At 37.4% G+C, this 20628-nt stretch overlaps 1 protein-coding gene across 3 annotated transcripts in view; it reads left to right on the top strand.

Moving 5' to 3' along the window:
- Positions 1 to 20628, top strand: part of ROBO1 (roundabout guidance receptor 1) — a 679988-nt gene that overhangs the window by 71764 nt on the left and 587596 nt on the right. For all 3 annotated transcript variants that reach the window (XM_088157812.1, XM_088157825.1, XM_088157810.1), the window contains exon 2: positions 18201 to 18341. In XM_088157812.1, the coding sequence (XP_088013938.1) occupies positions 18254 to 18341 (88 nt within the window). In that variant the 5' untranslated portion in view covers positions 18201 to 18253. The remainder of the gene's footprint in view (positions 1 to 18200; positions 18342 to 20628) is intronic.

Below are 20628 nucleotides of genomic sequence, written 5' to 3'. Positions count from 1 at the left end.
TACTCTTGTAGCTTTAAGCATCTTAATGAGCTGGCATTAGTGCACTGCTACTTAGAGTTAGATCTGCTATTAAGGAGGAAGTACACAGAAGATGCTTTATGCTCAAGGCATGACATGATATGGAATTTTAGATATTTATGGGATGAGGTGGCAAAGCTGTATTTAAAATAGATGGTAACAAAAGAAGTATAATTTAACATGCTTAGCAAGAAGATGAGGCGAAAAAGGACAAAATTAAGAAATTATACCAGGAAAATGGATGTGTGAAATGTAAGAAGGTGGCAGAAGGATTACAAGAGTGGATGAGAGTGTAAAATTGTCCAATTTCCAAGATACTTAGGGGCTTATGTGCCATTGTCAGGGGGAGAAGCTGTTGTAGATGTTCATGTGTGTAATAATAATCTGCATCTTGAGCTGCTTGAATGCTTACAAAAATAACCCATATTCATTTGGAATCCTAAATGGATTCAAGGATCTTTGGGTTTCAGACTGTTTTATGCTTTTGGAATTTTTATCCATTGTGATGAAACCTAAATGGAGATAAAACTAAAACCTGCATTTTAGAATGGGCTGAAAAGGAATGGTTGATACAATGTAATGGAGCTTGAGAATAAATGAATCAAAATGAGAACCAAGAGCTTAAGTGAGCATTTAGCCGTGCAGGCAAAAAGGAAGAAAATTATCTTTAATGTGTAGGAGAAGCTGCAGAAAGATTTATTTACGATCTGGATTAGGAAGGCTAGGGAAAGGTGAAACAAAAATGACATTTTTACTACAGGCTTGAGTAGCAGGGGATGCTGGTGATGCAGTGCTTCGGTGGGAAGACAAAGAGGTCAATTTTGGTCGTGTTAAACTGATGGCATGCCAGCTAGGTGAGGTGTCAGTGAGACAGCTGGGGTAGGAGATTAGGTACAGCAAAGGTCAGGAGTGGAGAGGTTAATCTGGGATTTGCCAATACAGCTGCTTGTGTATTCTGTTTAGTAAATACTCTTATTACAACTGTATCAGAATCACAAATAACCCACCAAGAAACCCTCAAAAGCCATAGACAGTGACAAGATATTTTTAATAAAGTGAGCATTTACTGCAGGTTTCATGACTCAAAGCTGGATTTGCTACCAGAAGTTGTTATTGCATCTTCTATTGCTTACAACACAGGGTTTGATGCATGTTTGAAAGGAGACAGTGATCCACTAAAATAAAGTACCAGAATGTTTGCCTAACAGATCAGATTGACCTTCATACATGGAATTTAGTGGTTTTGGCTCACAGTTAGACTGCCAGGTTGCACTAAATGAAAGTAAAAATATAATATCATTCCTGCACTGTTTTTCTACTTCCTTCGTTCTGATGTTGTATTCTGAGTCTTCCATATCACACTGAGCATTCAGTTCAGTTTATTTCATTTCCCCATTCAGAGAAGATGTATGTTTTTCTATATGATATTTTCTATTTTACGGGAAACTGAAACAGAAGCTTTGCCAACCAAGTACACAGTAAATAAACTTCTTAAAGAATGTGATGAAGTGGCTTAATTTATATGTAAATGTGAGTAATGCTATTTCAGATTAATGCAGCAAATTGCTAAATAGGAGTCTCATAAATATTGGCTTTTGAAGATTGGAGTCTGAATATGTAGAAAGGAAAAAATTTTTGCAGGGAAATTTGATTTTTTCTGAATGACATTTGAGAAACATGTTCTATTTGAGTGGGGTTTTTTTGTGGGTTTTTTTTTGTTTGTTTGTTTTTGTTTGTTTGTTTGTTTTGTTTTTTTGGGTTTTTTGTTTGTTTTTTTGTTTTTTACCAAAAGAGTGTTGATTTTCAAACTACTTTTCAGGAGCTTTGGATTTTCTTATTTTTCACTGTAATCAAACCTACTGTCATTTCTATTCATGCGCTATATTTTTATTTATCTTAGCTTTCCTTGCTTGCAGTAGTAGAGCAGCATCTATTGCTGTGAAGAATGTCAACAACTTGTCAGTCATGAATTATTGTGTTTTATTTGTGAGAATATCTTTTAAGGTGTTTTTTCTGAAGGAGAGAAGAAGAGAGTTGTTTTTTTGTAGGTATTAATGAGGGCAAAATTGTTTCCTGGTGTATTGGAGATGTTTTCTTCCAAAGCACACATTAAGGTGTCCCATTGTGTATCTTTGTTGGTCCACTGGTGAGCATAAATGTACTTTAGCATGCTTTTTCTCCCTGGCTTTAATTTAACTTTCTTATTTCATCAAAGGCACTCTTGACAAGAACTTTAAATGCCAAGAGAGGTAGTATTCATTTTATGAAAATGAGCTTTTGATTTGTCATCTGCTGGCACTTCAGGTCATGGCTCTTGAGCTATTTGAGTACTCTGAATAAGCTGAGTTTTTGTGAAACTGGGAGATATTTGAGGAACTGAGAGAGTTTTTCATGACAACATTGCCTCAGCTGAGAGGAAAAAAACTTAAAGTTGGTTCTGAGGGGGAGAAACTGTTTATAAATAAGAGATAAACTGTTGTTCTAAAACCAGGATAGCTGTAGAGTTCATGCTTAGGAGCAGATCATCCCATGGAAATTGTCAGTAAAAGCTCAGTCAGCCAAGTTTGACCAAGAATTGTGATGCTGCTACCTGTGAAAAAGACACAAGAAAAAGTACGGACACAGGATGACATAAAATAAATGAGAAGAGTACCAGGGAATAGTGAAAATACTTTTTCAGGTACGAAAATTCTTGAATTGCTTTGTGGTTAAAAGAAGCTTTATGGGTATGAATTTATTCATATGATCCTATACTGTTAGAGTTGTCAATTTAGTGCTTACTGTGCAAGATATAGTTTTATTCTATAACCACATGCAAGTGTGCTATTGCATACTAATTTCTCTGAGAAAATATTAACTTCACTTTTTTCTAATGACAAAATTTAGGAAGACTTTGTACTCTGTAGAATATGCTTTTTGTGGCATTCAACACATTTGCTTTTTGTCTGTCAATACATACTGAAGGTGTCCAAGGTAGGCTGAGAACAAATTAAGCATCCATTTATCAGGAGATGAATGGAAATAAATGGTTGTGATACAGGTAGGCACAGATGAGAGCAAGGATTTACAATAAATAAATAGACCTTTCACTAACAGGAAAGTAACTGGAGAGGGGTAGCTCTGAATCAGTTTAATGTGTGCTAGGGATGTGAGATGTGACTTTGAGGCATGTTATGAATCTCTTCATCAATATCGACTAGTTCATCTGACTGTTTGATGCTCAAAATGTGAGCAAATTTACACTGCAGCCATGTGAATGTCGAATCCACTGCCTTCTCACCGGTAGCAGCATTAGTGTGCTGCAAAGCACCATCTACATGGACTTACCTGAAAGGAAAGGAGGGAATGGGTGGGTGCTGGAGAGCCAAGCCAATAGAAATATTAGAACATAATTCTTATTTTAAATAGGGGTGAATGAGGTAAAAATATATTAAGTCATTTTTTACAATGACTTTATTTTGCTGAGTGAAGTTAATGGTGTCTTTCTTTGAGAAAAACAATATTGCCTTCCAAAAGTGCCAATAGCACAAATGAGCACATATATAATGTTCTTTAATATCAAATTAACCTTTTGTTTCAGTTTCCAATAGAGAGATAAAGCATATTTCTCTCTTGTTCCACTGGCATCATATTTCTAATAGCACAGGATTTGTTAGAAAACAAATGCCACTTTATTTCAGGTGTTTTATATAAGAGACAGCTACTTCAGTGAAAGAAAATATAGAATTTTCTAAAGTCAAATACAATGGTGCTCCTCTTGAATCACTCTTGGCCTTCTGAAAATTTCAATTTCACAGTACCTACTTGTCTAGGAGTCCCAGATCACAAAAACCATTCCTGAGGATTTTTTTTTCTACCCCTAACTAGTTATTCATCCATTAAAAGTTAGTGTCATCATTATGGTTTACTGCTAGGAAATCAGTTCTCCATCTTTCTATAAGTTTCCATTTGTCTATTTCTGTTAAGCTTGGGAAAATTTGAGCTTCAACTCATTTAGCCTCTGAAGGTTTAGGAGCTGATATAGTTTAGTTGCTTGGTCTAAGTTTTCAAATTCCTGCTGATGTGACTGAATCCAGTGATTCAATATGTTGTTTTGTTTTCTTGCCCACATGAGACCGATTATACAGCAGTTCCTCTATGAGGAAATGTCACATCAGTTATGTCATGCACATCCATAACTTTAAAAATATGTTTATAGCTGGTATCCCTTGTACTTACAGGGAGTGTGATACATGTGTGAGCATCTGACAGATGCAAAATGCCTGACGACCTATGCTAGGAACTTCAGAACAGTCAAAATAATAGCTGGTTAATCTGAGCTTTTTGTATATTATATATATTCTGATAAAATCCCTTTGTTTGATCCCAGAAAAGTGCATTGTATTTATAGGAGAAAATATGTTTGAAATTTTGGTTTACTTTACTCTTTGAATAGAGTGTTTGGTGTTGAGACATATATGGTTGTTTTCCCTTGTGTGCCAAGGTTATTTCAAATTTTGAACAGAATTTATAAGTTTGAGCAGCCTTTTTAAGGTATAAGTCCTTCATTCTCTCTTCCATATCTGTTGTGCTTTCCTGGTCAAGATATTTTTAGTTTTATCCTTTAAATTTACTTCTTTGCAGTCATACTTAGAAACAAAGCCTTAAAAGCCCTCTATTGTTACTGCATTTCATGTACTGATGGACACTAACAGTTTTTGTCTTTCAAACAGACAGAATTAATGATCTGGGAGCATCCTCACAAGGGAAATTGTCCAGGGTCAGAATGTTCAGTCTGGAATTTTCTTCTACTGCTAACTCTATAACAGATAACTTCAGCTCTCATATTATGAACCAGAGCTTATGAGTCAATAGATCCTGAGATGACTAAAAATATGCTGTAAAGGACTTTTTTAAGAGGAAAAAGCTAAAGAGGAAGAGGGGTGGTAGGAAAATGAGGGTGGCACTCCTTTTAGGAGTGATCTTCATTTTCGAATTACTGTTTAACTTATAGAGGAAGCTTCTCTTGCATATCCTTCATCAAATGTAGTGCAGCTTTTAAGTATATTTTGTCTCAGATTCCATAGACATACCAAAAAGGAGTTTTCAGGTCTTGCCTTAGATTTTCTCTTACTTCTAAGGACAGGGAGCCTGTTCCTAGGAGGAGCTTGCTGGTCATACCTTAACCTTTCATAGGTTGTTGACAGCACATGCACTGAACAAATCCCTTTTATAAAGCAACCTCGAGGGATTATTAGGGTTTACAGAATAGCATTTTCTTGCATGTAGGCTGTGGTCCCACTGCCTCCTTAGCTCTGCTCATATGAGTTTGAAACAAAAATAACAAGACCACAGTGATCTGAAGGAATCTGCAGCCATTAAGCTTTCTCTTTGAAATAATCTCACATCTCTGTTTTCATTCCCTCCCACGTACTTTGGGCCCACCACTGCACTGCTCTGCCTCTCTCTGCCCTGGAGAGAGTGTGGAATTTTGCATGAGCCCATTAGCCAGACAGAAGAGGTAAGCCTTACATCCTCCCTGCATTCCTCCTGGGGCTAGGAGTGGTGACATTTAAGATTTTTACCTTTGACCCAAAGATTTACAGTCTCAGGAGCTGTAGAAATGCAATTACTTTAAATCTTTTTATTTCTCTGGTTTAAAAGCCACTGGGAACAAAATCAGTGAGATGGCTAAATATGCTTTAAGTGTGAGGCATAACAGAAAGCTATGGATTTCAGTTCCAGAAAAAATAGGAAGCATGACTACCCTTCACTTACAGGGAGAAGATTTTTTTTGTCTGCTAGATATGGACAGGTTGGGGCTTTCAGAGTCACAGCCCTGCAATGACAGCTCGGCTGCTGGCTGCCACGAAATGCCAGTGTCTTCCAAGGAAGCAGAGGAAGGAGATGCTATTAACAACCATAACGACCTTATCAGATCAGTCTCAGTTTCAAAGGGATTCTGCCACTCTTCCAGCAGCTTCATGAAAGCTGGCGTCTTCTTCCTTTCCCCCAAGGAGTTAGCATTTCACGCAAGTCTCCTTAACCAAGAAGCAGACAAGGTTGAAAGTCCTTGTATTGTTTAAGCTTCACCTTTACTGGCTACTCCAGAAGCATGAGTGTGCTGCAGGGGAGAGCTGAATATTCTATGAATCCTGATGTACATTTCTGTCTCTGAGAAGGCTTGTTGGTGAGGCAGATTGTGGAAATCCTTTCTAATTCCTCTTGTTCTTACTAAGGACAAAAGCCAACCTATTTTTCTTTCCTTCAAAGTTGAATCTCAAAATAATTCCAATAATTGCTAAAAATAATTCCAGCAAGCCTTTTGTTGCAGAAGCTGCTGCTTACTCTCCCAAAACACTTATTGTTTCATAGCTTTGCAGTAGAAAGGTTTTTTTTCCATTTTTTTTTAATTTCACAAAGTTTATTTTTTTACAGAACATTTAATATCTCTGCCTGTCATGATAAATAGAAGCCTAAGAAGTTTGGAGACTAGATGAACACAAAGATTTCACCGTATACTGAAGAGAAGTCTGGGTGTTTTCTTTGTGCTGTGTGATTTGCACTCGGGTCTCCTTTCTCAGATGTAGTTGCAGGGGAGAATTTATCCAGGAATTTTACTTCCCAGATTTAAATATTTTCAGAGCAGTGGTGATGCCAAAACTGTGACCTGAAGTCACATCTTAATTTTCAGACAGGCAAAATCTCAAGACCTTTTTGCTTTGTGCCACACTGAATATTCACACTTGACTGCTGGAACTTAAATGCTTCCCAGACAGCTTTCCTTCATGTTTATGTGCAAGGTGAATAATGACACGTGCAGAAATGCTCTAACTTACTAGCTGAGATTCAGAAACGAGCAGGTTTGGAAACTGTCATGCTGTTGATTGTGTGATCACTACTGTGAGATAGCAGAGGAAAGGCAAACCAGCTTTGTCATGGAATTGTGGAATTGTTTAGGTTGTAAAAGGCCCCTAAGACTGAGTCCAGCTGTTAACTCAGCACTGCCAAGGTCACCACTAAGCCATGTCTAACATCATCGTGTCCTTTAAGTGCTTCCAGGGACAGTGACTCCACCACTTTCCTGGCCAGTCTGATCCCTCACATTAGCCACTGACTCACATCTCTGTTATGTACGTGCAACGGGTTTTTTCGTGTTCTCCTTTTTGAGTTATGTGAGTGAGATTTACAGAATTGCATAGATCCATCCTTGTTTCCTTGCATTTGCAGAATTCCAATCGATTTGCTCTGTCTGGGAGCAGAGCTGGGTCAGAAATAGGTACTTCTGAGATCACCACTCCACATCTGTTGCACATTCACATAAAGCCTGAGGTGTATATAACTTGTTCAACTTAATTTTGTGGAAGCATTATCAATAATCTTCTCCTTCCTATCTGTGATTCTCAACTCTACATCATTGCTTCGATATTTCATGCTCTCCAATCCATTAACATTTAGGATGTGTAATAGAGGCCAACACTCCTGCAAGCACAAGGAATTCAGCAAGATTACAGGATTGGCTTCTGCAACGTAGATTTTCAAAAGATTCACTGAAATCTGAGGTGCTACATTAAATACCTGTGGGGTTTTTTAATTGGTGGAGAAAATTTAAAAGTGAAGAAACTTGGTGTTTTCAGAAAGGATTGCAGTGTTATAAGTTTTTTCAAGAAGAATGAGAGAGTTCTTAAACAATTATAGTCCTATCTGTCAAACCAAATAGAATTTATAAGTTTTCACCAATGTTTAAGATCAGAATGCTTTTCCAGTTTTCAACAAAATGGCAATATATATTTACGGTAAAGCAATTTTCCTATTATACAGTAGTATCAAGAAAATACAAGGTTAGACTGAGTAGTTTTTTTCTGAGTCATGTACCAATGCTTTCTGGAAAAAAATGAGTGTGTTTAAGGATTCTAATTACCCTTGTGGATTTTGGAATGTAGTTGTTCTGTAATATGCAATTCTGTGTTATTTGAAAATATTTTACCTCTCTGGTTAAATATTGGTTCTATTTATTCTTTCAATATTTTATGAATATTTTGCTTTCTCTGGGGACTTTCTATACATTTTATCAGCTGAATAAATGAAGTAATTCACACCCCAAATGCCTCTTGTTCTCAATGGCTTTAGGGGACCTTGTCATTCCCTGTAGCCTTTTCTCAGGCCCAGCTGTGTGGCTCTGAAATCACTTGGCTGGTAATTAGGTATTTATCAGATTGTTTCTGAAAAGGGAAGAGACAGTTATCTGACACAATTATCTTTGAAAATTGAATCTCTCTCTTCTGGTGCTGCTGAGGACATTCAAAGATACTGTGAATGTTCAAAGCTTAATGCCTTTGAAAAACCCTTGCTTTTTTACATCAGGTATAACAGAGGAGTCAAAATGCAGTTAAAAGGAGTGGTTTGGGTTTGTCTGGATTTTTTTTAACTTTTGGGACACTGGATTTTCTTTCTATCAAATGTTTCTTCTCCAGCGTGACTCTACTTGGAAGCACTTTTGACAACAACCACTTCTTCAAACGTCCACTACTTAATAGTGTTTGAAAACTGTTAGTATTTCTTACATATAAAAAAACCTGCTAATTACATCAAGGCATTACTAATTACTTTTTTCCTGTTAAAAAAGTGATGAGTGTACAGTTCTAGAGAACACAGTTCCCAAACACGTTCTTGAAAGTCTTGGTAGGTGAGACATGAGTCTTTTGTTTAATTTGCCAAAGGACAAAAGGAGATAGTGCATCAGTAATGCAAGGTATGAGAGTTATTGCTTTATTTAGATCAATTCTTGGTTGTGCACAAAATTTTTAAACATTTTGCCAGGTTTTAAATTTTTTTCTGTTGGAAAACACAGGCCTCATTACACTATTACTGAATTTCTCATACATATACATTATTTTCACAAGATAGCATTTCTTTCAAGATGTTCAAATCTCCTTGAAGGAACCTATTTAAGTTTGAACTGCAGCTTAATTCTTACACCACTTGTGTGCAAAAGGAGTTTGTAGAATGGAAAGGTGGAATTATCTGATCTAATAGGAGTAAAATACCACTTTCTTTCTTCCTGAGTCAGTAGGAGGCTTCTGAGTTGAGAAAATCCCAGTCTTGAGAAATGAGAAAATTATTTCATATCATACATGTTGCTTTCTTCTGAGTTGGTATAAACAAATATGTGATGTTTGGCAGTCTTGCAATTTGGGTTCAAAATCATGTTGAAGTTTTATATCCTAGTTGTTAAATCACAGAAAAGGAAAAATCTCTCTATAACAAGGCAAAGAATTTTCAAGATAGTAACCTTACAGATAATTCATTAATTTTATCATTTTTATTTTCATGTCTATCTGCAATTTCTTTCCAGATACTTTGCCTCAGTTAGTGATCCAGCTACTAACCAAGATTTGTTGACTTTTACTTTCCCTTCTCTGCGTTATTTTGAATATGGGACTACATCCAAATCCAAGTCTGAATTCCATTCATTTTCTCATAGGGTTTTCTGTAGTGCTGTTAGTTACTACAGGATTTGTTTCCCATTTTCTTGGCCTTAGTGATAGATGGTGCCTAATTGTGCAAAAAGGGAGACCCATGCTGATTACAGGGGATAAAATTGTGAAAAATATGAAACTGCATTAAAAGCTATCCCAAATAGCTGTTTCAAAAATCTTGTGTTTTAGACTTGCATGGAGCAAGTCAGCTGGAGTTGTTGTTGATGGTAGTTCTGTTCCTTTGGCAGATTTGTTTTAATTTTAGAGGTATTTTGTTCTCTGAGCATTAATTATGTGAGGCTGCCTGGTTACTATTGAGAGGAACAACCCAAAGTGTCGCCTTCCTCTAAATTTGAATTAAATTTTAATAGATTAAAGATTTCTAAAGCCACATCACCTCTTCCTCTCACCCAGGCACTTGTGTGTGCACACACAGACTACCCTGCACTGTAAAACTCTTGGCTAAGACCTGGGTGTCTTTCCCTTTCCCTCTCTTGAATAGCTTATTGAGAGTGATGACACACATAATCTCCACTTCTCCCTTCTCTTCCCCCAGCTTTTAGCTATATCAGCAGTTTCCACCAAAAAAGGCTAATTAGCAGAATGAAATCACTTTCTGGATTTGAGGAAAGTTTTGTTCAGTGAATTCACTGGTGACTGTTGCCAATTACCATTTGGCCTCTGATTGCTCCCCTGAGAGTGGCTGAAGATAAAATAGAGAACAAAATCTACAATACCGAGGGTCTGTGCAAAATAATAGTCTGCAAGTTAGAATTGATTTTTGCATTCCAGGGGAATAATCAACCTGAACACAACTATCACAGTGATGACAGGCCATAGCTTACAATGCTGCACTGCATATTTAAACGCTCATCTATCTGCTTGTTCTGTTTCCCTGTGGGATCATAAGGTTACTCCCCTAAAAGTGTCATCACAAACCTCCTCAACTTTCTATTTATTGACCGTGAATTGAAGACTTTACACTGAATAAGTGACTTTTGTATTTGTATCTTTTTTTTTCTTTTAAGCTCTACAGAACATCCTCAGCATGCTATCTTCATTCAGTCTGCCCCTGCTCCAGGACCATTTGATGCTGACAACTTTTCTAGTCGCCTGCACTACAGCTCCTAAGCGTTTTCTGACCAATTTTCAGTGCGAAAGACTTTCTACATTCTGTGCTGGACATTTTATAATATTCTATTTCCCAAAACAGAATATGGATTTCTGATTTTGATGCAATGTTCCTAAGCCTGGAAGCAGGATAATTGAAAATGAGGTACCACATTTATCTGGGCTGTGCATTCACCCTTGCAGTAGAGAAGTTGGGGTTTTTTTATATCTAATTGGAATTTCTGTGTTTCAACTTGTGTTTTTAGCCTTGTCCATGGCCACCACTACTAAGAGCTTAGCTCTTTCTTTTTCATTCCAGCACAGCGAGGATTTGTTCATATGGATCAGATTTCCTGGATCTTCTGCTGACTGAGCAGTCCCAGCCTCTTCCAAAATGCCAGATGTTCCTAACTCTTAATCATTTTTGCATCTCTCTGCTGAATTTGATCCACTGTCTTGTGCTGGGGAGCCCAATACTGGGCAAATGACCCCAGGTGTGGCCTCGCCTCTGCTTAGGAGAGAGAGAAGGAGAAGTCCTTCCTCCTACCTGCTGTCAGCACTTTCCCAGACTAGTCCAGGATACCTTTGGCCTTCTTTTCTGCAAAAACACAATTCTACTCAACTTTTTGTCCAGGAGGAGCACTGAGTCCTTCTTGGCTTTCCAGCCAGCTGCCCTCTAGGGTATACTGGTGCCTTAAGTTATTCCTTATCCAATGCAGGATTTAGGATTACCCTTCGAATTGCATGAGATTTTTCCAACCTGCAGAGGTCCCTCTGGATAGTGGTACAACCATGTTCCACTCTCCCCAGCTTTATGTCATCTTCAAACTTGCTGAGGGTGTACTCAGTCTTACTGTCCAGATAACTGGTAAAGATATTAAACAGTGTTGGACCCAGCAGCAGCCCCTGGGGTGTGTGTACTGCAGGGGACTGGATGTACAGCTGAACTTTGTGATGCTGATAACCATCCTTTAAACCTGACAGCTCAGGCTATTTTCAGTCCACATCACTCTCTGCTGATCTAGTTTGTACCTCGTCAGCTTCTTTATGATGATCTTATGGAATAAAGTGTCAAAGACCTTCTTAGAGTAAAGATAAACAATGCCAACTGGTCTCCCTTTATCTACCAAGCCAATCATCTAATCACAGGAAGCTTTCAGGTTGATTAAATACAAGGTTTTTTTTTTTTTTTTTCTTTATAAGGCCATGCTGACTACTACCTTCTCGTCCTTCCATACATATGGAGATGGTCCCCAGAACGGGTTCATTCCTCACAGTCTTTGAGGATGAGGCTAAAAGGCCTGCTCTTCCCTGAATCCTTAATCCTGAAGATTAAGGGGCAACACTTTCTTTCTTCCAGTTCTCAGGAGTCTCTCCTGCCCATCTGAGGGCTGAGGAACTGTGTATGTGTCCAGGTGGTTCATGTACTTCCTATCCTGATGAACCTCCACAGAAAGCAACTTCTCCTCTGGTTCTAGGGCCGTGGTATTCCTGAAGGCTGGTCTTTCCAAAAAAATCTGAGATTAACTAAAACATCAATTACCTCAGTTTTTTTCATGTCCTTTCTCCATGCCCCCACCTCATCTCCCTGGTCTTTCTCTTGCTGTTTATGTATTTGTAGGAGTCCTTCTTGCTGCCCTTGATATACCTTGTCAGGCTGGCTTCCAGGTGGGCTTTGTTTTCCCTGCATGCTCAGACACTGACTCTACTGCTCCTGGCAGAGCAGGCAGCAAAGACAGAGAGCAGGAAGCACTTGGTAACCTGATTTGAGTCCTTGAGAGAGCCCAGTGCTCTGGGGGTCAGGCACGGGCAGGAGCCTGCAGAGCACTGTCACTTTTCTCAAGTGTTCCCAATTCCTTCCTGAAGACTAAAGAAAAAAACCCATGCAGCAACTTTTTTCCTTTGTGTTTAGTCTTTTAATTGAGCTGATTTTTACTCAGTGTTACCCAATAAGGAATGGATAGCAACTCCTCTTTGCTGGTGCAGGACAGCTGCAGTGTGAATGGCAGTGGGGAAGAATATGACACACACAGTGGAGAATTTGGGGAATCTCTTAGAACTGACTGCTTGGCAAGTTTGTTTTTATTCTGATTTTGTTGAGTGATAAGCATCCACCACTTCAAGGGAAGAGCCCTACCTCACCTTCCCTTTTATTTTTCTTTAGTGTCACATACATATGCATGTTTCTGAAAAAAACAGATGAAATTGCTTCTAATGTACCTGAAGAATCATCTTTTAAAAACCTAGACACGCAATTCATGGTATAATTTGTTTTTCATTCTATTTGCACTCCTTAACATTCCACTTCATTTTCCATACTTTACATTGCACATTTATATTGCATTAGAAATGTATTGCTTCCTTACACAGAAATTCTGTTCTGTTGCTCACTGTCTCACTGACATACTCCTCCCTGAGGAAAGCTTCTTTGTTCAAGCTGTCCTTTAATCAAGATTAACTTCAGTTTGTATGGTCAGGCATGAAGGAAACGTTAGAGATTAGCAGAGCTTCTGGTAGAGAAATTGTTTATGAGACAGAGATGAGTGGCAGAAAAACTGTTTCTTTTGTCATATGTCTGATGCCTCAGACTGAGCTTAAGTACAAGGGGATGAGCATGGACACAGCTTCTTTTTAATTTTAATTATAGTAGATGAATTATTCCTATGGTACTGCTTAGGCAGTCAAAATACCATACAGAAATCAAGTCAGAATCTGTGTAGGAGTTTTACATATAAGTTTGTTACCTGCCTGCTTAGAAATGTAAATTGAGCACATTCAATACATTGCTACAATACATTCAATTAATAACAATACAATTTAATTCATAACAATAGATATTTTACTCTTGAGTTTCTCATTGCATTAAAAAAGTAAGCAAACCACAGCCTAAAGTAAGTAAAGTGCAAATCTTGCATCATAACCGTTAAAACCAATTGTTAACAATTGATTCTAAAAAAGCAAATGTCTGGGAACACTAAAAGATTAAATAAGGTGAGCTTCATGAGTGTCTGCTGAAACTATCACTGAAAGGATGATAGTCCACATTTATAGATATGTTATACTGATAACAGCTCTGATTTAAATAGATTTATATTTTTGAGCTGCTTTCATCTTAGTAGATTTACTTTATAACAAAAAAAGAAGCTAACCAGACTTTTCTTCCTAGTTCATCAACTCCCTGTCATTTTTGCTCCTAAATGGACACAGTTGAGACATAGGGCAGAGCTTCCTTCTGAAACTTTAAATAAATTAATTTAACATAGACAGGATGTTTAAAATAGTAGAGAGAAATTCTTAATTTCAGTGATCTATAACTGTACTGATGGTAAGGCACAGGAGTAAGTTCAGAAGTATTGTGGGTCTAAACAGAGATGACTAAATAAATGGGTATTTAATAGGCATGGAGATTGAAAGCATGGGAAGGACCATCCACTGCCAACAGGCCTAACTATGCGTGACAAGCTTTAAAAAAATTCCACATCCTAAAGTAGTTAACCTTGCTTCAAAAGGAATATTTTCTAACTTTTTTCTCCTTTCGATGAAATTTTATTAGTCCTCTCCTAAATGGTTGGGTACATGGCAAATCAAAATTCTGTCTCATTCTGTAGATAAACAGTGTTCTTAAGCATAATATTTACCAAAGTATATTTTACAAAGGGAAGTTATTTTTACAAGTTAGAATCTTAATTACCTGACTTTTGTGCCCATTCTTTCTAGTCAGGACCCCATCAAAATCTAGTCTTAGGAAGCTGGTTACTTAAGAGAAGCATCAATAGCTATCAAAAAGTGTTGGTTTGGTCTGGACTGTGTCTTTGCTTCTGCAGTGACTGTAGTGATAAATAGCACTATACTTTGGAAGTGGAAGATAATTGATTGGACCTTCTCCTTGCATTTACCCTGCTACTTCTTTCCCCTCTGGGGTTGTGCAGTTTAATTTGCCATTGATTCTTTAATGATTATAATGTCATAGAGAAGCCAGTGTTTATCTTCATTGTGCACTCTGGACAAGGCTTTGGATCTGAATCTTTTCTTGCACGTTCTGGTGAAGGTCTGTGGCCATTTGATAGAGTGAGGTGAGGTCTCAGGGCACCTGAAGTGTCTGTGGTGAGTGCATCCTTCTCCTGTCACTGGCAACACCTAATTAGTGCCAATCCTTATTCTGAAGTATTAGTTTTGTAGGTCAGACACCAAAAACTAATTGCAGAGAATTGCATCTTGAGTCCCTTTGGCTGCAGTACATTTCTGGTTTCTTCCATTGTTGTGTAGTGCAAGAATTGTGGTAGATGATAAGATATATCTTGTTTCTCTTTTGCTGGACTCAGCTTCTACCTGAAAACCATTATGATGACAACTTTCTACTTTATCTTTCTTAATCAAGGCTACTCTTTCAGAAGTTCTGTACCCTGAATAAAGAGAACTAGCCTACTATTCAGGATTGTATTCAAGGAATACCTACAGAATTTGTTTTTAAACTGTAGACTAAAAAGCATTGTTTTCATATTAAAATGATTTGGCTTCATGAAAGCTGCCTTCACTGAAATTTTCTGTAAGAATAATATTTTTAATGACACGGAGAATTTCAGGTTTTAGAATGAAATATTACATTTCAAACATAAGCTTACAAGCAGAATAAGAGGGTGGCAAAGCTTTTAACTAAACAGCCAAGCACTCATGGTCAGAGCTCCCTGTGGAGCTCTGTCAGTACAGAGATTAAAAAGAAGTCTTAATCTACCAGTAAAGTAAATGCAAGAGAGATATGGAAAGACCAAATGTTGGATTTATGCATGGCATACCTTCATAGAGAAGGTGAGTGCCATCAGGTATGCTCCTGGGACTCATCTCTTCCCTGCAACTTTACAGTTGAGGTCAGTTGACTTTGGCTTAAGATGAAAATTTATTTTTCATTAAAATAGAGTTGGATGGTGAGACAAAGACAAAAATTAAAATTCTCCCTCTCCTGCCCTTCTTTTTTTTCCTAGGCTCAACTCCATCTCTTCATCCTCAACTCTTCTACCTCTGCTACCCCACCTTTCCCTGCAGTGGTGCAGAGGGATGGGGAACTGGAGATTGGTGATCAGTCCATAAGAGCTTCTCTATGCCTCTCTTTTTTCCTCCTCATACCTTTTCCCTCTGCTCCAGAGCAGTTAGTTTCCATGGGCTGTAATCATTCAGGATAAACTTGCTCCTGAATGGACTGCATCTTTCTCCAGGGAACATTCACCTGGGGCCCTCCATGGATACCTGCTCTTCAGCATAGCTGTCTCCATGGGAGAAAGGGGAATCTGTTCAGGCACCTGAAGCACCTCTTTTCTCTCCTGCTCCTTCACCTCAGTGTTCCTTTACCTCACATTGCAATGACAATGTAAATCTTGAAATGAAATTTTTTTTTTGTGGTTTTGTTTGAAGAAGCAAAATCAAAGGGCTGCCTCCTCAGCTTCTTGTTAGAAACAACATTCAGCCTTGTGTTCATGGCAGAAAGTAAGGTGAAGAAACAATGTGAGTCTGAAAATGAACTAGTAAATAGTTTTATAGAGTAAACCTGTATTACTGTACAGAGAAAGAGAGGGATTTTCTAAGGGCCTGAGCCTCATTTCAGTCTTGGAGTCAAACCATGAATAGCATTTAGAGCAGCATGTAACACCTTGGCCATTAATTGCTATTAACTCTGCCATTAAGATCTGTCAAGGTGTTTGAAACAGAAGAGCAGCCATATGAGTGATAGGGGAAATTAAAGGAATGCAAGTGGAAGGAACCTGGAGGTTTTGTGTGCAGTGTGGTTAAAATGAGGAAAAAAGAAATAATATATTTTGTAGGATACAGGTGATTGTAATACAAAATGGATTATTATTACTTCTAGTTGCTAAGATAGTAGAGGCTCACATACAGCACAAAAAGAAAATTTAAAATGCAACACGTGTCGGAGATGGAATCTGGTCATATGAAACTTATTTATGCATTTTTGAACATCCAAAAGTGTCAGGTGGCACTGAATGCTCCCAGTAGTCATGCAACTCTTCAATCTGTAGTCATTAAATATGTATTAGGTTTACAGATGCAAGTCCTCTGTCCCTACAGATTGAGCAAGTGACTGGTGTCACTGTAGTTTTCTTCATTATTACAATTATGTCTGCTGGCATTTAGGTAATATAGGATTCATCATCCAAACTGGTCATCTCATTAACTACAAGGAGGACAAGGAGAGTGGAATAAGAAATGTAGTTATAAAGTTATCAAGGTGTAACATAATTATTTATTGCTGGAGTAGATTTTGATGTGTCAATGTACATCAGATTTACAGTTGCTTGGTGGTCGCTAATTGTTGGTTAGGGTCAGGCAAATTGGTGCATCTCATAACTTGATAGGCACTTAAAACAGTGTCTCTTTTCACCATCAAGATCTTGATATGCACCCCAGATAATATGAAATATATGGAATACTATATTCATGTGCATTTTGGTTTGTATTGAGAGAAAGGGCCTTTAAGAAGAACAAAAGACTCAAAGAACCTCACCCAAAATAAACCACCCAAAACAATAAATCAGATTTCAGGTTGTGTATTTAATTATCTAAAAAACATCTTACTACTTTTAGAAATCTACTGAAATCACCTGAAAAACGCCATATGCATTTTAGAAAGCTTTAGAGGGAAGGTGTTTAGAACAGGCTGAAAACAACACCTGAGGCCCAGGGAGGCCATGGGGGTCTCCCTGTCTGGGGACATTCCAAACCCACCTGGGTGCATTTCTGTGTAACCTGCTCCAGGCAACCCTCCCTTGGCAGCAGATTGGACTGGATAATCTTCTGGAGTCCCTTCCAATCCTAACAATTCCATGATTTCTAGACAAGTCTATAGTAAGCACTAACATAAGTGAAGAGTAAACCAATGAGTTGGATATGCTGAAATGACTTTTAAGCACAGGTAGAGCTGTGAATGCTTTTTAATCTACAGATGTGGTGGTCAGAAAAATGCCTTTAAAAGTCATACTTTGGTTAAAAATATTTTTGATTTTTTTATTCAAAATATTGTTTTCCTTCATAAGATCCCATTTTCCTGTCAATCAGCTGAAAACTTTCTGCCCTTAAGAACATAGAAATTCACCAGAAAATTGTTTTAAGTGTTCAAGTTATTACTGGATAAAATTATCCCTAATCCTCCTTTAGCAAAACATAATTTCATAAGAGTAAAGTGAAGTTTTAACCCTGCTTTCATAGTAAGCTGAATAGCCTTAACAGTGTTTTCAACTTATGCAAGGGCTTAAGCATTTCCTTGCACTGAGATGGATTAAACATGTACTTAATTATCTTGCTGAAGTGATCAATTTCTTTAATAACTTAACCACACAACATGCAGCACTTTAAAACACATATGTGCACTATGGGGATCCTCGTGTCTCCCTTTAAAACATCTGGTTTGGGGCTGTCTGCTCTGCAAGCATAGCTAATATTCTGGTTGTGGTTTTCAACTGCATAACTGTTAGATAATTTAACATTGTTTTAACAGCTAAAGCTGTATTGAAACCAGCATTCTTCACAGAATTGCTCTGGACAAAAACATTTGGAAGTACCTCAATTTATCATTAATTCTTCTGTTCTTATTTCCATGGTGTCCTGCAGGTGACATTGACGTTAGCACTGCCGAGCTGGTGTAATGCAAGGAGGGACACATCATGAAATGGAAACATTATCCTTTTCTGGCTGTAGTAGCTCTATTCAGCCTTTCCAGATGCCATCAGTTACTGGGTCAGCTCATTCCAGGTAGGTACCTTTTATTTAAGCATAAATGTTCATGGGTTTTGCTGTCTAAGTGTGTGCATGAATACATCTGGAGTTCTCTCTGGGTGTTAAAACGTGTGTGTATGTGTGGAGTTAAGAAAGTTGAGACTCAATCTGCGTGCATAACATACAGAATTTGGTAATTTATTTGTATTGTCTGTGCTGCAGTGATGGGGTTTTTTTTGACTGCCAATATAGAAAATGAGTGGCATGAAAATATGAGAAGGTTAAGGTGGCTATTAAAGCATTCCTTTGATTAGCACAGTCGGTGGGGGGAAGACACAGAGCACAGAAACAGACTTGAATATCAAAGAGAATTGGAAATCTATAGAGAACCTTCCTGAAGAAAGGGCAAAATAGCAACTGGGGAATGCTGAAATGCAGTGTTTCAGTGAGGCCCAGAGATCAGGGACTGTCCTGGTGCTTGCATATGGTAATTCTTACCAGTGCAGAGAGGAGTAGTGTGTATAAAAATGGCAAGATACTGTCCAACTTTATAAAGCAGGTAAAATAAGGAATCTGTATTATTTCAGCAAATAGTGGAATTTTTTTCTAGTAACACGAAGAAAACAAAATGTTTTGTTTATATATTAGGTTCTGAAAATTATTCTGAATAAATTTCAATATTTGTAAAGAAAAATCTAAACAGACTTTGCTCAGTTCCACTAATGATGTACAACCTTCCAGGAGAACACAAGTATATATATAAAAAAAAAAAAAAGTGGCATGCTGGTTTTTAATGGTTGCTTTTTCTGCTTTCAATCTGAATAATAATTTGGAAGACTTTACTGGCTGAATTTCCAATTTGATTACATTGTGAATGTAGCATTTTGTGGCTGTATGATTCTCTTCTCCATATCTCTGGGCAACTAGCTCAAATATAGACCACTGAATGAAAAGAGAAAGGAAAAAGATTTCCTCAAGGATTTGTTCACCTGTATTGAATGGTGGTTCACAGAAAATAAAATAACGGGATGAATTGTTTTGTGGGTTTTTTCCTCTTTTTTTTTTTGTTGTTGTTGATTTCAAATGCAGAAAGACTCCAGAATAGGAAGATGTAAGTTAAAATTATCATTTTAAAAGTTTGACCTCAGACTTCAAACATAATCTCAAAGCAATTTACCTGTCACAAAGACATCTACTGCTCATTTTAAAAGGAATGCCTGCAAATCCAAATGTATTTGCGTGATAGCTACCTCCATCCACTTGCATTTGTTTCAATTTAGTCTTTAGTTTTGTAGTCTTTACTAAAAAGACTGTTTTCATTGTATTTTTTTTTCTATCAAATTAGTTTCAGAATCAAATCACAGGTGGCATTTTGATTTTTGTCCCTGCTTTGTAATTTTCATCACAGACCTCAGACTTGAACCAAGAGATTACTGTACTTGGCCAGACATCAGCATGCTGAGCCTGGCTGGCAGGGTGCCAGGAGTGTGATTATCACAAAAGATCAAATAAAGCAGGATTATTTTTTTTCCTTTAAGCAGTTCATCCCATTCATTTTGCTCTTTTCATGTCTATTCCTTACAAAGGCATGTCTCTTTTAATTTTCTTTTCAATGTACAGAGAGAGAGAACTGTAAAAAATCTCAAACTTTTTCCTTAATTTAATGAGGGAAAATGAAATAATGGTTCTCTAGAATTCTGCTGCAGCCATAAAAAATTTTAAAAATCAATAGAGCAATAGGTAATAGCTTTTCCTGAGGATTGCTAAAAGCACTAAGCAGCTGAAATGTCTGTCATCATATTACTACTAAATTGTGATATTTTATTACAATTAAAAACATGCTCTTAAATAACAAATTAAATGGAATTATTTTTATATCATGTATTAGAAGCCTTTCAAAAATGAAATGTTATGGTTTCAAACTCTCCAAATGTGTCTTACCTAAAAATTGAAATTATTCCAACCTTAGTGATGATGTAGTTTGTCATATGAAATTATAGTTATAAGAAATGTGTTAGAGCTTACTCTCAGATCTGAAATACACAGCTTCAGTAAAATGTGATGAATTTTAATAATCATCTGATAACTTTGAAACATTTGTTGTAGTTTCTGCTGAATCTTCTCATATATTCTTGTTGAGTCTCACTCTTTTGCATATGGGGTCCACAGGGAAGCACTGTCTCTCCCCTTTATTAAAATCATGGCTGAGCCTTTCATCTCATGTCATTACATCTTACCTCTAATTCACATATAAAATACACTCACAATTCCTCTATGGCTGTCTCCTGAGGCATAAAGTATCTCTGCCTTGGCACATCTTTAT

Source organism: Sturnus vulgaris, chromosome 2 (assembly GCF_052056855.1).
Source record: "Sturnus vulgaris isolate bStuVul1 chromosome 2, bStuVul1.hap1, whole genome shotgun sequence".
NCBI classification, from domain to species: Eukaryota; Metazoa; Chordata; class Aves; order Passeriformes; family Sturnidae; genus Sturnus; species Sturnus vulgaris.
The sequence above is the reverse complement of the archived record's forward strand: the minus strand, read 5'-3'. Positions and strand labels throughout refer to the sequence as shown.